Genomic DNA, 15,903 nt, shown 5'->3' with positions numbered 1-15,903 from the left:
CAATGCTGTTCTGGTGGTGCTGCGAACTCAACATCCAGCAGTCTTTCAGGGAAAGCTTACAGCGCTGTTCTGTTCTGGAGATGCATTTCCCTCCACTCCCAAAGTGAATAAGTATGTGACAGCATCGCAGAAGCAATTAGGTCTTTAGGGGATTAGCAAAGTACAAAAAAGCCATGTAAAGCAAGCAACAATTGAACACACAGTTGTGCTATCAAAGGTTGCTCAGTGAAAAATATACATATGTTTATAAATGTGCATTTGTTGGTAACTCCATTTCTGGTATGGCATCAGAACATGGGAATAACCATTTTAGCTTCTTCTCGTGTTTCAGTCTGACTTCAGCAGAGCCCTAACTCTTCTCGGTTCTGGGCCGTATTGATTCACATGATTATTGTGTGCTTAAAAGCTGTAGGGCTCTTTTTCCGCCTTCCCTCTGACCTTATGAAGACTAATATCCACTTTAAGTTAATGTAGGCTCAAATTCAGGGCTTTGTGCATTTCAGTCTTAGAAAATGAGCCCTGTACCAGGTAGAGGTAAGCAGTTTTGAGCCATTGTGGGTTTACTGAATGTTATTTCACCTCTGATAGATTATGTACTTAGTTCCCACTGTAATATCTTTGTCTATATATCATGTAATAGGTCATCAGTCAAAATGAGATAATGCCTTCTATGTTCCACAGTCTTTACCTCCCTCCAGGAGATTGGCATTGCCTGCATTTTCCCTTTGTAGGGAATTTCGTTGCACTGTGGAATAAATGTGGTGAGGCATTTGAGATGAATATTCTGACCACAGCCTTTTGAGTTATAGACAGACAAATAAGAGTGAGATTCTGTACACATTAGTCCTTGGTGGCTAGTTGAGGTCTGTGTAAAGACTCTCTCTGTTGAGGTTGACAGCAATTTTCAAGACAGAGAGAGAAACAGCGTGAGAGAGAGAGAGAAACAACGTGAGAGACAGAGAGAGTGGGAGACAGCTAGAGAAAGAGAGAGAGAGAGAGAGAGAGAGAGAACATGATCGTGTGGTTTCTAACACTCACATAAATGCCAGATAGTTTAACTTTCTTTACTTGAAAATCTCCATTTACCTTTGTCTGCCTACATGACACTAAAATATTCAAGCTGGTTATGTATATTCTATTTGCTGCAGGTGGTTGTTATACAACTGTAGTCAATCCACTCTGACCTTATACCTTGTCTTAGCAACATGGATCAGGTATGGTAATATTGTTTTCTGGGACGATAGGTTAAAAAGGGATACATGATTGAGAACATTCTAATCACCAGGCCAGGTTGTATTTCTTCCTGCTTGCCTTTTCCGCCATTGAGCTGTGGCTTTCTGACAATGAGAAACACAAGAAGCTAAACCACGCAGAACGGTTCCAATTGGGTGAGCTGTCAGTGAATCCTGGCGGGTAAATCAGCTATTCTGATGCAGGTCCATGAACCCAGGCCAATAGTCTGGCCCTCTGAGGGCTCTCCAGGAAGACGAGTTGGCTGTGGTGATTAACATTTGCGGCGGGTGACTCATCCATGCTTCGCCCACATCAGACAGACAATTACAGAGACCCTCCGACACTCCAGGAACACCACAGTCCATCCTTACCTTACAGACCAATGTTATCCTGACCTGATGACTTGTTCTATATGCTACAAGGAGATTATTCAAATGCTATGTGGAAGAAAACTAATCTGCATGCCTCAGATCGTCATCAAAACAGACATGAAAGGAGAGCAGATGGTGATATGTTAAGTTGCTGAAAGTGTTTTACATGATCAACACAATATTTCCACAATGTTATTCCGTGATACTAGTGAAACACAGCAATATTAAGTTTGAACGCTAAGCCCACACTGGCTTACTGTCAGATGTAAAAAGCAGCCATCCACTGTCATGCTTGACCCAACATTAAGTGTGTGACTATATTCTCTCATTGTTTATCTGTGATCTCACATTCTTCCTCAAGCATCTCTGCCCTATGGCTTTGAGGAGACAGCATGAGTAGCCTGCAGTCCCCGGCATCACTGGCTACGAGCACAACACAGAAACAGCATACAGTGTGAAAATCTACTGGAGCATTTAGCAAAAACACTGTTTCTTAGACCACGACCTCCAGAGGTTTGAATGTGCCTGTATTGAAGTCGGTGCTGCATTGGAAGCTGAAACAGACTAATAGGAAGGCTCCATTAGAAGAGCCAAATATTGACTGGTAGAATACAGTAGAATATGTTTGACTGTGGCAGGTTCACTGAGCCTCACGTTGCTCTACTTCCCTGAGATAAGGTCAAATAGCCACAGACTCTAGTGCATCTAGTGCAGGGCTTCCCAAATTCGGTTCTGGGCACACCAGGTTTTTAGCGGGGGGGCAGGACCGAAACCTGATCTAATGGACGGTGCAACTCTCCAGTCCAGAGCTTCATTCAGTGTGTCAACAGCACCGCAGGCCCACTGAGAGGCCTGCCAATCACATGCCTAACTGTCAGACCAGAGAGGATCCGGTCCTTTCACCCAGGCAGGTCATGGAGAAATGACGAGAGCAGCTGTTCTGTTTACACGTCACACACTAAAGGACAGGGATTTCAAATCAAAGATTTCAGAGCCCGCCTGATCATTGATTTGATTGCATTTCAACTGGTTTTAATATCATTGAAAGACAAATCATCTTCAACTCTATCCCTGTGGGGTGGAGGTTGTCATACCCAATTGCTGGGGATATCTACTGTAAGATGGTATTTAAGACATGTTCCATTTACGCTACTCTGGAGTTCCAAGCTGTATTGCCACCTGTGGAGGTGAGGCGCGACCTAGGGGGGTTGTGGGGCATGCAGCAGTTGGGGCAGCGTGGTGCCTGATTCCTCCCTTGACTTGTAGTACCAGTACAGATGGAGAGAGAGCAGAGAGAGAATCCTCACTGAGAAGATGTCCCCTAGCTAGCTGGAAAAAAGCCCTTAATTTCTTCACAGTGTTTTCACTATTTAGTGGTGAATAATCCCTTTAACGAAATACATACTGCAAATGATACAATAAAAATGTTGTTTTAGCAAACCTCCAGGATTTTTAGGGGATATCTGCATAATTACAATTTGGATGGATAAAATAATTCTCAAAAAGTCCATTACAGTCTAAAGAGAGGGAGCGTTAGTGTTGTGTGACAGCTTTTATAATACAACAGTATCAAAACTGAAATACGCAGACAGTTTGGAGACCAAGCCTGGCCTCAATACACAAGCTTGAGCGCAATCATATGAGTGACACCATGCCAGCACTTCTGAAATGCCTGCCTTGGCACCAGTGGACACGCTTGTAAAACCATTCATGCTTGATAAAGTAGCGGTATGCCTCATACCCAGCACTACAGTTGACAACCAGTGTGTCCATTTGGACCGTGTTATCTAAAGTGCGAACAGGAACCGTGAAGAGGAGCCAGTGGACACCATGATGGGGAGAGTCTTATGAGATATACTGAGTACTAAGATATCCTCCACTATCCTCCCCTATCCCAGAGTCACCTAAGGGTGAGTGGACATTCATGGTCAGTGCAGGCAGACAGGCCTCCATCCTCAGACCTGCTCCAGTGTAGAGCATGCCTGCCTGTGTCTCTGGCCTTCTCTTACTCACAGCTGGGGGTAACAAATAAATCATCCCTAACGGAGCCAAGTCCTTCCTGTGGTGAGATAATGGATGTGGGGCGGGGGGGTAAGGTGAGGTGAGGACTGCTCTATAATGTCTCCTGTTCATCTGTGAGTAGAAACTGTCACTGAGAGAGAGAGAGAGAGAGAGAGAGAGAGAGAGAGAGAGAGAGAGAGAGAGAGAGAGAAACAGTATGCTAGCCGGTTCCATGATTCGAGCCATTCATTCTGCTGTGTAATATGTTGTAAAACATGTATTCTCATGTGCATTGAACTGTAATAACCTTTAGGTCTCAGAGGGCTGGTAAAACATAACAGCTGGTTAAAATATTAGTAGCATTACTTGACTGTGACTATTATATCAGTTGGAGTATACTTTATATTTAAATCTTCTCATCCTAGGGATACAGGCTTAAAGCAGCCTGAATAGTCCATCCACCAAGCAAAAGAGCGTTCACATTTAAAGCTACAATATGTAACTTTTTGGGAGACCTGACCAAATTCATATAGAAATGTGCATAATAGATCTGATTGAAAGGAAGAATAAGAAGTGGTAGATCTGTTATATATGCGCTATTTCTATGCTTCCAGTTCTTAAGTTTCGTTTTGAGTCTTTTACTTTAGGTTTTGTACACCAACTTCAAACAGTTGAAAATACAATATTGTTGATTATGGAAAATATATTTCACAGCAGTTTAGATGATACAATGATTCTCTACACTATACTTGGTTGTTTTGCCACGTAAACTGAAATTAGGTGAACTATTAACATTTTTGCAACCAGGAAATGGCGGAGTGGTTTCTGCATAGTGCAGCTTTAAAAGAGCTGTATTTTAAAAATTACACACAGTGTACTTTGTGTTGTGTTGGAACAATAACTTTAGGCAGGGTGCTGAAATTGACTCATCAACTAGGCCTCTGCGGGACTCATTTAAGTGTTAGTCCCTCAAGATCAATATTAACACTAACAATTGTTCAAGAAACATCTGTATTGGACGTTTATAAGACCATGCAGAGCACAGCTATACACTCACACTTCAGGTACAAATGGGGTAACAAACATGAAACACAGAACCAACACTTGATTCTCTTTAGGCAGAGAGAAAGCATCCCATGAGTCCCCGGACAACACTAGTTGTGTATACAGCAAGCCACTGCCACAGAGAAGAACCCAGAGTTAGAGCAGAGTCACAGAATAATGAGGGGGGAGACACATTTGTCCTGGGGACTGGAGATCTCACTTGTCTATTAATAGTCTATTAATAATTGCATTTTCCAGCACAGCAGAGATCCTTGTCACAGGCTGGTTTTCACACAGCTCCCGCCACTTGCATTAATTTGTCCTCCATGTATTGCCTTAAACATGCCAGACAAAGCAAGACAAAACACACACAACGGGTTAGGGGCCATTAAGCAGGACAGGTGTGTGTGTACGTGTGTACGTGTGTGTGCATGCATTACATATTGAGCTCTCTCACAGAGGTCTTGCAGCAATAAGGTGTGCCACAGTTATGGCATTGTTTTGCTTCAACAATACCTCTCTGAGAGAAAACTACATTGAACAATTCAACAATAAGCCCAAGGAGGTGTGGTATATGGCCAATATACCACGGCTAAGGGCTGTTCTTAAGCACAACGCAACGCAGAGTGCCAGGACACAGCCCTTAGCTGTGGTATATTGGCCATATACCACAACCCCCTGAGGTGCCTTATTGCTATTCTACTGGTTACCAATGTAATTAGAGCAGTAAAAATAAATGTTTTATCAGACCAGTGGTATACCACGGCTGTCAGCCAATCAGCATTCAGGGCTTGAACCACCCAGTTTATAAGACACAATACAGCGCTGCCAAGACTAGACAGGATAAGCATTCTTCACTTTCTGTGTAGTCAAGCTTTCTGTAATGGGTAAATTCACAGTCAGTTTTGTCTAACTGCACATCCAGGTTAATATTATTGCAATTCGCTCTCAACAAAAGAAAGTCTTAGACACGGCCCTGAAGTCAATACATAGTCCTACCAATTACAGTTTCACAGCTACAGAGACTGGGGTAAAAACTCTGCATGATGTTTTCATACCGTACCATCAGTGGGCTATACTGTGACTGGCCGTTGTTCTTTGCATTAGGATAATGCATTTCTTCCGGCTGAAGTGTGACCAGGCCTAGGGGACGACGGCAGCAGAGCATATTGATAACCATCTGGTCCTCCCTCAGCACCATCTCACACTGACTACACCAGGCTGCCTGCCCAGAGGGCCATTCAAATGCAGAGCAGCTGGGCTAGAGTACACCGCCACCTCAACCTCAACACTGCATCACACATCACATACCCAGCATCACACATACCTCAGCATCACACATACTCAGCATCACACACACATAGAATCAAAGATACAGAGGAATTAGAGATATGAAGCATTGGACATACAGAAAGTCAGTGATAGAAAGGAGTCTGTGGTGTTCTACCACCATCAGAAACACAGAAATTCAGAGATCTTGTAAGGTCTCTTTGATTGAAAGAAATCACTCATGTCTGTCTGTCTAGTCTGCGAGACTCTTGATATCTTTAGCATCTCAGACTGCCTCTGCTACTCTATCATAGCTTCGCTTTCTCACAGGTACATGTTTTCTTTTTTGTCAACGTACTTCTTCAGTGTCATTCATAAAAAAAAGGTAATTCATTGCTGCTGCTCGAATGGACTTCTTCTCTTCTCTCACTTCCTTGCTTACCGCTTTTTCCATGTGGTTTCTTCCTTCACAGACTCCATTCTAAATGTTGTGTATGGTTTCTTCCTTCACAGACTCCATTCTAAATGTTGTGTATGGTTTCTTCCTTCACAGACTCCATTCTAAATGTTGTGTATGGTTTCTTCCTTCACAGACCCCATTATAAATGTTGTGTATGGTTTCTTCCTTCACAGACTCCATTCTAAATGTTGTGTATGGTTTCTTCCTTCACAGACCCCATTATAAATGTTGTGTATGGTTTCTTCCTTCACAGACCCCATTATAAATGTTGTGTATGGTTTCTTCCTTCACAGACTCCATTATAAAGGTTGTGTATGGTTTCTTCCTTTACAGACCCCATTCTAAATGTTGTGTATGGTTTCTTCCTTCACAGACTCCATTCTAAATGTTGTGTATGGTTTCTTCCTTCACAGACCCCATTATAAATGTTGTGTATGGTTTCTTCCTTCACAGACTCCATTCTAAATGTTGTGTATGGTTTCTTCCTTCACAGACCCCATTATAAATGTTGTGTATGGTTTCTTCCTTCACAGACCCCATTATAAAGGTTGTGTATGGTTTCTTCCTTCACAGACTCCATTATAAAGGTTGTGTATGGTTTCTTCCTTCACAGACCCCATTATAAATGTTGTGTATGGTTTCTTCCTTCACAGACTCCATTCTAAATGTTGTGTATGGTTTCTTCCTTCACAGACCCCATTATAAAGGTTGTGTATGGTTTCTTCCTTCACAGACTCCATTATAAAGGTTGTGTATGGTTTCTTCCTTTACAGACCCCATTCTAAATGTTGTGTATGGTTTCCTAGAAACAAGGGATGGCTCAACTAATCCTTTGGCTCAATTTACCCCTCTCTCCCATAAATACTGTACAGTGCTTTCATAAAGTGTTCACACCCCTTGACTTTTTCCACATTTTGTTGTATTACAAAGTGGGATTAAAATTGATTTAATTGTCATTGATTTGTCAATGATCCACACAAAATACTCTGTAATTTCAAAGTGGAAGAACAATTACATTTTTTTGTAAAAATATATACAGTACCAGTCAAAAGTTTAGACACACCTACCCATTCAAGGGTTTTTCTTTATTTACACTATTTTCAACATTGTAGAATAATAGTGAAGACATCAAAACTATAAAATAACACATACAGAATCATGTAATAATCAAAAAAGTGTTAAACAAATCAAAATATATTTAATATTTTAGATTCTTCAAAGTAGCCACACTTTGCCTTGATGACAGCTTTGCACACTCTTGGCATTCTCTCAACCAGCTTCACCTGGAATGATTTCCCAACAGTCTTGAAGGAGTTCCCAAATATGCTGAGCACTTGTTGGTTGCTTTTCGTGCAACTCATCCCAAACCATCTCAATTGGGTTGAGGTCGGGTGATTGTGGAGGCCAGGTCATCTGATGCAGTACTCCATCACTCTTCTGCTTGGTCTAACAGCCCTTACATAGCCTGGAGGTGTGTTGGGTCATTGTCCTGTTGAAAAACAAATGATAGTCCCACTAAGCGCAAACCAGAATCACTGCAGATGCTGTGGTAGCCATGCTAGTTAAGTGTGCCTTGAATTCTAAATAACTGACAGTGTAACCACAAAGCACCCCCACACCATCACATCTCCTCCTCCATGCTTCATGGTGAGTACCACACATGCAGAGATCATCTGTTCACCTACTCCGCGTCTCACTAAGACACGGTGGTTAGAACCAAAAATCGCAAATTTGGACTAATCAGACCAAAGGACAGATTTACAGGGATCTAATGTCCATTGCTTGTGTTTCTTGGCCCAAGCAAGTCTCTTCTTATTATTGGTGTCCTTTAGTAGTGGTTTCTTTGCAGAAATTTGACCATTAAGGCCTGATTCATGCAGTCTCCTCTGAACAGTTGATGTTGAGATGTGTCTGTTACTTAAACTCTGTGAAGCATTTATTAGGGCTGCAATTTCTGAGGCTGGTGACTCTAATGAACTTATCCTCTGCAGCAGAGGTAACTCTGGGTCTTCCTTCCCTGTGGCGGTCCTCATGAGAGCCAGTTTCATCATAGAGCTTGATGGTTTTTGCGACTGCACTTGAATAAACTTTAAAAGTTCTTGACATTGTCCAGATTGACTGACCTTCATGTCTTAAAATAATGATGGACTGTCGTTTCTCTTTGCTTATTTGAGCTGTTCTTGTCATAATATGGACTTGGTCTTTTACCAAATAGGGCTATTTTCTGTATACCAACCCTACCTTGTCACAACACAGCTTAAACTAATTAAGAAGGAAAGAAATTCCACAAATTAACGTTTAACAAGTCACAAATGTTAATTGAAATGCATTCCCGGCAATTACTTCATGAAGCTGGTTGAGAGAATGCCAATAGTTTGCAAAGCTGTCATCAAGGCAAAGGTTGGCTACTTTGAAGAATATCAAATATATTTTATTTGTTTTACACTTTTTTGTTAACTACATGATTCCATGTGTTACTTCATCATTTTGATGTCTTCACTATTATTCTACAATGTATAACATTGTAAAAATAAAGAAAAACCCTGGAATGGGTAGGTGTGTCCAAACTTTTGACTGGTACTGTATATATGAAAAACATAACATTAATATATCTTGATTAGATAAGTATTCAATCTCATGAGTCAGTGTCTAATCCCCTTTGGCAGTGATTACAGCTGTAAATCTTTCTGGGTAAGTCTCTAAGAACACTATCCCAGTATTCTTTACAGAATTCTTCAAACTCTGTCAAATTGTTTGTTGGTCATTGCTAGACAACCATTGTAAGGTTTTGCCTTATATTTTCAAGCAGATTTAAGTCAAAACTTTAACGCAGCCTTGGTAAGCAACTCCAGTGTAGATTTGGCCTTGTGTTTTAGGTTATTGTCCTGCTGAAAAGTGAATTCTTATCCCAGTGTCTGGTAGAAAGCAGACTGAACCAGGTTTTCCTCTAGGAGTATGCCTGTGCTTATCGCCATTCCATGTATTTTTTATCCTGAAAAACTCCACAGTCCTTAACCATTACAAGCATACCCATAACAAGATGCAGCCACCACTATGTTTAAACACATTTTTTATTCTGTACAGGCTTCCTTCTTTTCACTCCGTCAATTAGGTTAGTATTGTGGAGTAACTACAATGTTTTTTGATCCAACCTCAGTTTTCTCCTACAACAGACATTAAACTCTGTAACTGTTTTAAAGTCTCACCATGATCAAAGGGATAATCAAGTTCATGCAACTTCTTATGTGACTTGTTAAGCAAACGTTTACTCCTGAACTGTTTGCCACTATGGCCTATTTATTGCCTTAACTCCCCTATCATACCTCATTTGCACACACTGTATATAGACTTTTCTCTTGAATTACTGAATGTATGTTTGTTTATTCCATGTGTAACTCTGTGTTGTTGTTTGTGTTGCACTGCTTTGCTTTATCTTGGCCAGGTCGCAGTTGTAAATGAGAACTTGTTCTCAACTGGCCAACCTGGTTAAATAAAGGTGAAATAAAAAAATAACAAAGGGTTTGAATACTTATCGACTCAAGATATTTATGTACAAATGTGCCGTCGTATATATGTACAAAATTTGGAAAACATAATTCCACTTTGACATTATTGGGTATTGTGTGGAGACCACTGACATACAACTCATTTTAATCCATTTTAAATGCAGGCAGTAAGACAACAAAATGTGGAAAGAGTCAAGAGGTGTGAATACTTTTTGAAGGCACTTCAAGTAATATCCCTGTAAATCTGCTAATCCACAATAATCATCTGACTACTGTTGTTGTTGTTGGTGATTAAAACATGAATATTCCTGTTCAACCAAAGCAGCAGGACTTGTGTAGCATAAGCTACCCGTCAGAACATAATGCTTCAAGTCGTAGAAGGGATGGAGGAATTACGTTTTAAAACACTTACAGTGTCCACAGTAACATATAATCAATGGCACAGCCCGGGTGGTGTTCCACAACATGACAGCCCCTTACAAAGCATGTAAGATCCTGGAAAAACAACTTTCAATAACACATTCAAAAGCATTTCCATGTACACTCACAAAGTCCATTTCTATAGCATCAGTAGGCAATAGGACACCTGTTATCAGAGCAGAATGCCTGCAGCTCAAAGGGAGCTGAATAAGGAGCATGAAAAATACATTCATACAAACATGTGATTACTGAGGCCCTCATCGGGAAGCACTGGCAGCCCTCAGGCCAGGCAGCAATTTAGTGTCTGAATCAGAATACATCAGCCAGGAACAATCAGAGGCTGGAAAAGCCATCTGCAATCTATGGAGGGTGAATATTTATGAGAGTGAAGTGTGTCAGACAGCTACAGATTGTGGACCTTAATATGAGCTAGTTTGATACAGCTGGAAAATAAGCCTGCAGCAACAGGAAATGTGAATTGCGTAGATTATAAATAATGGGCATTTTTATACGGTTTGATGCCTTTTTATTAAGGGAAATCAGGTCTGAAATTTCAAAGTGGAAATTACAAACTTCAGAAGACTTTTTAAACCTCAAATACACTACAAGGTATGTCCTACATTGTAGGAAAGTTCTACTGCAATATGGTGATCAAATTAAGATCCCACATCTGTAGATGCCGTACTCTAGGAGCTAAAGATGTCTCCATTTGCTTCAATCTTCATTTGATTGTGTCGTGTCTGACATGTAGAGCCACTGCCCAACATCTCTGTAAGGCGTGTGACCACATTAAACCACATTAAACCTACTAATGTTCTGACTGCTCATTCAGGTGGATAGGAGAAGTGGAGGCTTGAGGGCTAAGTGGTCATTCTAGGAACTGTATTTCAGCACTGAACAAGGCACAGGATCATGTCAACTCTTCATTACCATTAGAATCATGCTCGGAGAACTTCAATCAGTGAAAAATGTTTTCTTGAACCATGTCATCATCCATCCCCTACTGACTCCACTTTTATCAACAGATTTGTTTATCTCTCCCCACTCTTACATAGTCATTAGCAAAAATTACAAAAAATAACAGAATGGAATTGGATCTGTCAACTCTTTGCTTTAGTTTTTCCATCATCAGCACATTGGGACAGATTTTTGAATGGGCCTGCCTGTGCCGAGTGGCTCCAGAGAGAGCAGACAAGCCCAGCCCTGGAGGAACAGCTACTTCCTCTGAGTCCCACACTACATCATTACCCATGGTGCAGCTCATCCTCTCCTCTTCTCTCCTCTCCAATCAAATGACAGGCATTGAGACTCAAATGCCTTAGGGATTGTATAATTACCCTTGACACATAAAGGACTTTTCTCTCCCAAACCCAAACGGATGGAGAGCTTATTAAAACTTCAGAGGGCTGCAGTGTGCAGACAATCTCCCAGGTTGTTATTGGTTATTGTGGCCATTGTGGGTCCCGTCAGTTGACTGTGTCTAAACCCACAGAGTTCTAAACCCACAGAGAGAGGGTTTAGAACATGTTCCATTACCTGCCATTGGATGTGGCTCTTCCTGTCATATTCATATGGTTCAGACATTGAGATTTAGCTGTTCTAGACATTGGGAGAGAGAGGTGTCAGGAACCACTGTGAGATTCATTACTGTACCAATCTGCATCAGAAACAGGCAAATGATATCGCTCCATGTCTTCAATGGATACCTACATTGGGTGCTTACTTATAGAGTCCGTGCCTTCTTGTAAATTATACAATTGTCCTATACCATGTTATATGGGCTGTCAGAGAAACACATACCTTTCTATAAACTATCATGTTGGGAGAGTCCTCAGGATCTGTTGTCCCCACACCCTGTTGTCCCAGGTCTCTGGATGCCTCCGCCATGCCTGCTGTGTCCTAGGCTCAGGAGGCTGCATGGGCATAGAGAGACAGGAAGCAGAGGGGAGTAAGAGGAGAGGACCAACATCACTGTCAAAAACTATTCATCATACTGTATATATTCATTTATTCAGGTTGCCCAAATAGACCATTTTTGATAGTTCCTCACAGCAATGCTTTCACTTAGTTCAGATATATTTGAAGAGTTTCATTCCAAAACACTGTATATCCATTTTCAGAAATGTTGGTAAATTAGCTTTTGTTTTACAGAGAAACAAGTAGTACTGCTAGGTTTTACACAGTCAAATGTAACAAATAACCACATTTTTATAAAGAAATATTAAAATCATACATTATATATATTTGTTTTTATATAATTCAATACAGTCATATGAGATCTGTATGTAAAACATTTGACATTTTTTTCATTGACAACAGCTCTCAAAATACAGCCCGGTACAAAGCCTTGGCAGTAATGCAGCACAGTGAAGTGAAAATGAACTAGCTAACTAAGCCAAGAAAAATGTCAAGCCTGTAAGTTCAAGTGGCAGAATTCCTTTGCAACAATAATATATAATCGGGCATTGCATAGCCTTCCACTGATTAGCTATAGATACTCAATGGTGTTCAGGACATTAATGAGTCGGAAACTGTAAATAGGAAAGATAATAGGTAGATAGTGTGTTGTGCATATCAGCGCTGACTTTGCTGATAACTGCTTTATTGAGGAAAAATGTTCTTATTACGACTGTGATATGTAGTTGTCTCACCTAGCTGTCTTAAGATGAATGCACTGTAAAGTCGTTCTGGATAAGAACGTCTGCTAAATGACTCAAATGTAAATGTAGGTGATGTGCAATAAGCATATCGCTGAATACACTAGGCCACTATAGTTAAAACCTTGACCATTTGCACGGCTAAGACACCATTAGCCACACAGTGTGCTTCACCTTAGATCAGTCCTTGCCAGTCAAGTTTCTCATGATGTAAGGATTAAAATTCTACCGTAAGCGATTATACATGACCTCCATTCAATATCCATCCCACTACAGCGCGCTCTCTCTCTCTCTTTCTCTCTCTCTCGCTCTCTCTCTCTCTCTCTCTCTCTCTCTCATGATTCATTCTGTTTAACTAATGATTTTCAGAACTTCACAAGGCTACAATCGTATCCACCTCCAGTTGAGTTGTAGTGTGCATCAGATTGGTATAAGCATTTGTAATCATCCATCAGGCAGCGAAAAAGACAGGATTACATAATTTGACACATTCATAATTTTGGAGTAGCCCTACATAGAACAGACAGAGAGGATAAAGCTTCCAGGAACAGTTTTATATATATATATATAAAGCCTTATCATACGCCTGACTGGGCTTTTCATTTGAATAACTATTTGTGTTCCACTACCGGAAAGTCTCATAGGTTATTGTGGTTTATCTGAAGGGAGGATACACTGTGTGTAAGAAAACACTACATTCTGAAACAGCAGGGCGCATGCTTTACAAAATGACATGAAATTAAATGTTCATACAGGGCATGAATCAGTAAAACAACATTTTGTCTGAGAGCAGCCACTGGTGAGTGAGTTTCAGTGCAATTACATAATTGTGTCTTGAAGTGTGGCCACTTGCTGCATTGTAATCCACAACAAACAGACTATAATGGTGAGAGAATCGGATTGAGATTGAATACCTTCAATAGGCGACTAGCTGCACAGCACTAGACACGCAAGTTTGTGTTGAGTATCTCATAGTAATGATTTCAACTGTTGAGCACACAAAGATCATTATGCTATGGAGCAGGAGGCAATGATCATGCACATGATGGTACTATCAAGCCCCTTCTGATCCAGTGTTGTTATTGCCACCATGATGATGGATAAAGGAGCTGTCTGCAGCCCACATTGATTAGCAGAATGTCTAAGTAACCAGGAGTTCATAAACTAAGTTAACATCATATCATTTTATCAATTTCTCCTACCATTTGACATTCTGTATGAATTACATGACACCTACAAGCATGCAAATCTAACCTCACAGAACACCAGTCCCTTAGATGTCTGTGTTAGAGTTAACCGGATGGAACACAGGCACTGACATACAGACACTGACATCTCCATGCTCACAGACAGAGACAGCCCCAGAACCACAACAAGCAGATCAGCACACCGCTGGACAATATATCAAATAACTCCTGCATTCCCTCAAAAACAAACCGATTAACAAACCATTGACACTCACCATCTAATCCTATAGCCTCAACAGGAGACTCTGAGCTGTGGGGAAGAGTTGATGTACAACAGGCACAAAACAGACATGCAGTTGATCATGCACAGCCAATCCCCCTCACCCACACCAGTCTGCCAATACAATGCTCCTGACATCTCCCAACTAATGAAGCATTCATTCATTACCTTAGCAACAAAATAATGCCTTGTCCACTGCTCCCTGTTTTGCTGTCCTTATCAACAAGCAGCAGACAGGTTCATGATATAATTGGCGGGGGGGGAAGAAAAAAAGAAAAAAAGAGTGGATGAAAGCAGTGGAGCCACGAGAGGGAGAGCGAGCAGCTGGTTGGTCACTGCAGTATTCCTCTATTCCTCCTCTTCTCCAGTCCTCTGCCTGCCATGGGAGGGAGCACGGAGTGGAGCGGAGCAGTCAGAGGGATCCTCGCTTCGAAAGTGTGCTCCTCTCTTCCTGTGTGTGTGTGTGTCTGTGTGTGTGAGGGAGAGAGAATTAGAGAGGCAGATCGAGTTGGGAAAGGGGGAGGGACGGAGGAAGAGAAGATGAAGTGAAAAAGAGAGGGAGGAGAGAAAGACAGAGAAACGAGAAAGCCTGAGTGAGAGAATGGTTGAGAGAGAAGAGATGAGATGGAGTGAGAGAGCTTTGGATGCTGGGGAGCAGAGAGAGCGGTACACACTGCAGCAGCGCCCACTGATGCTGAAAATAAGAATCATTCCATTAAGAGGACACTGAAATTGTAATAAAGGCCAAGTTACAATTTGACTGTACAGAGTGAATGTGAAATAAGCTCTTAGTGTAACAGGATTCTTCTGTTGAAGGAGATGCGGACCAAAACGCAGCGTGGTTATTTTGATACATCTTTAATGAAGATGATAAATGAACAATATACAAAAACAAGAAACGTGAAAAACCGAAAACAGCCCTATCTGGTGTAACAAACACAAAGACAGGAACAATCACCCACAAACCCTAACACCAAACAGGCTACCTAAATATGGTTCCCAATCAGAGACAATGACTAACACCTGCCTCTGATTGAGAACCATATCAGGCCAAACACAGAAACAGACAAACTAGACACACAACATAGAATGCCCACTCAGATCACACCCTGACCAAACAAAACATAGAAACATACAAAGCAAACTATGGTCAGCGTGTGACAGTACCCCAAGGTGCGGACTCCGTCCGCAAAACCTGAACCTATTGGGGAGGGTCTGGGTGGGCATCTGTCCGCGGTGGCCTCCTAACCACGGCAACCCTTCTAAATGACCCCACTGGACAGAGGGGCAGCTCGGGACAGAGGGGCAGCTCGGCACAGAGGGGCAGCTCGGGACAGAGGGGCAGCTCCGTACTGGCTGACGACTATGGCAGATCCTGGCTGACTGGCGGCTCTGGCAGATCCTGGCTGACTGGCGGCTCTGGCAGATCCTGGCTGACTGGCGGCTCTGGCAGATCCTGGCTGACTGGCGGCTCT

General features: G+C 41.7%; 1 protein-coding gene across 3 annotated transcripts in view; it reads right to left on the bottom strand.

Annotated features, from left to right (window-relative positions):
- LOC115138484 (regulator of G-protein signaling 6-like) overlaps positions 1-14,912 on the bottom strand; it is a 58,955-nt gene extending 44,043 nt beyond the window's left edge. For all 3 annotated transcript variants that reach the window (XM_029675366.2, XM_029675368.2, XM_029675367.2), the window contains exons 1-2: positions 14,597-14,912; positions 12,105-12,217 (exon numbers count right to left, since the gene is read on the bottom strand). In XM_029675366.2, coding sequence (XP_029531226.1) covers positions 12,105-12,191 — 87 coding nt within the window. In that variant the 5' untranslated portion in view covers positions 12,192-12,217; positions 14,597-14,912. The remainder of the gene's footprint in view (positions 1-12,104; positions 12,218-14,596) is intronic.
- Between the last annotated feature and the right edge of the window lie 991 nt (positions 14,913-15,903).

Source organism: Oncorhynchus nerka, linkage group LG12 (genome assembly GCF_034236695.1).
Source record: "Oncorhynchus nerka isolate Pitt River linkage group LG12, Oner_Uvic_2.0, whole genome shotgun sequence".
NCBI lineage: Eukaryota > Metazoa > Chordata > Actinopteri > Salmoniformes > Salmonidae > Oncorhynchus > Oncorhynchus nerka.
This window is presented reverse-complemented; position numbering and strand designations above follow the sequence as displayed.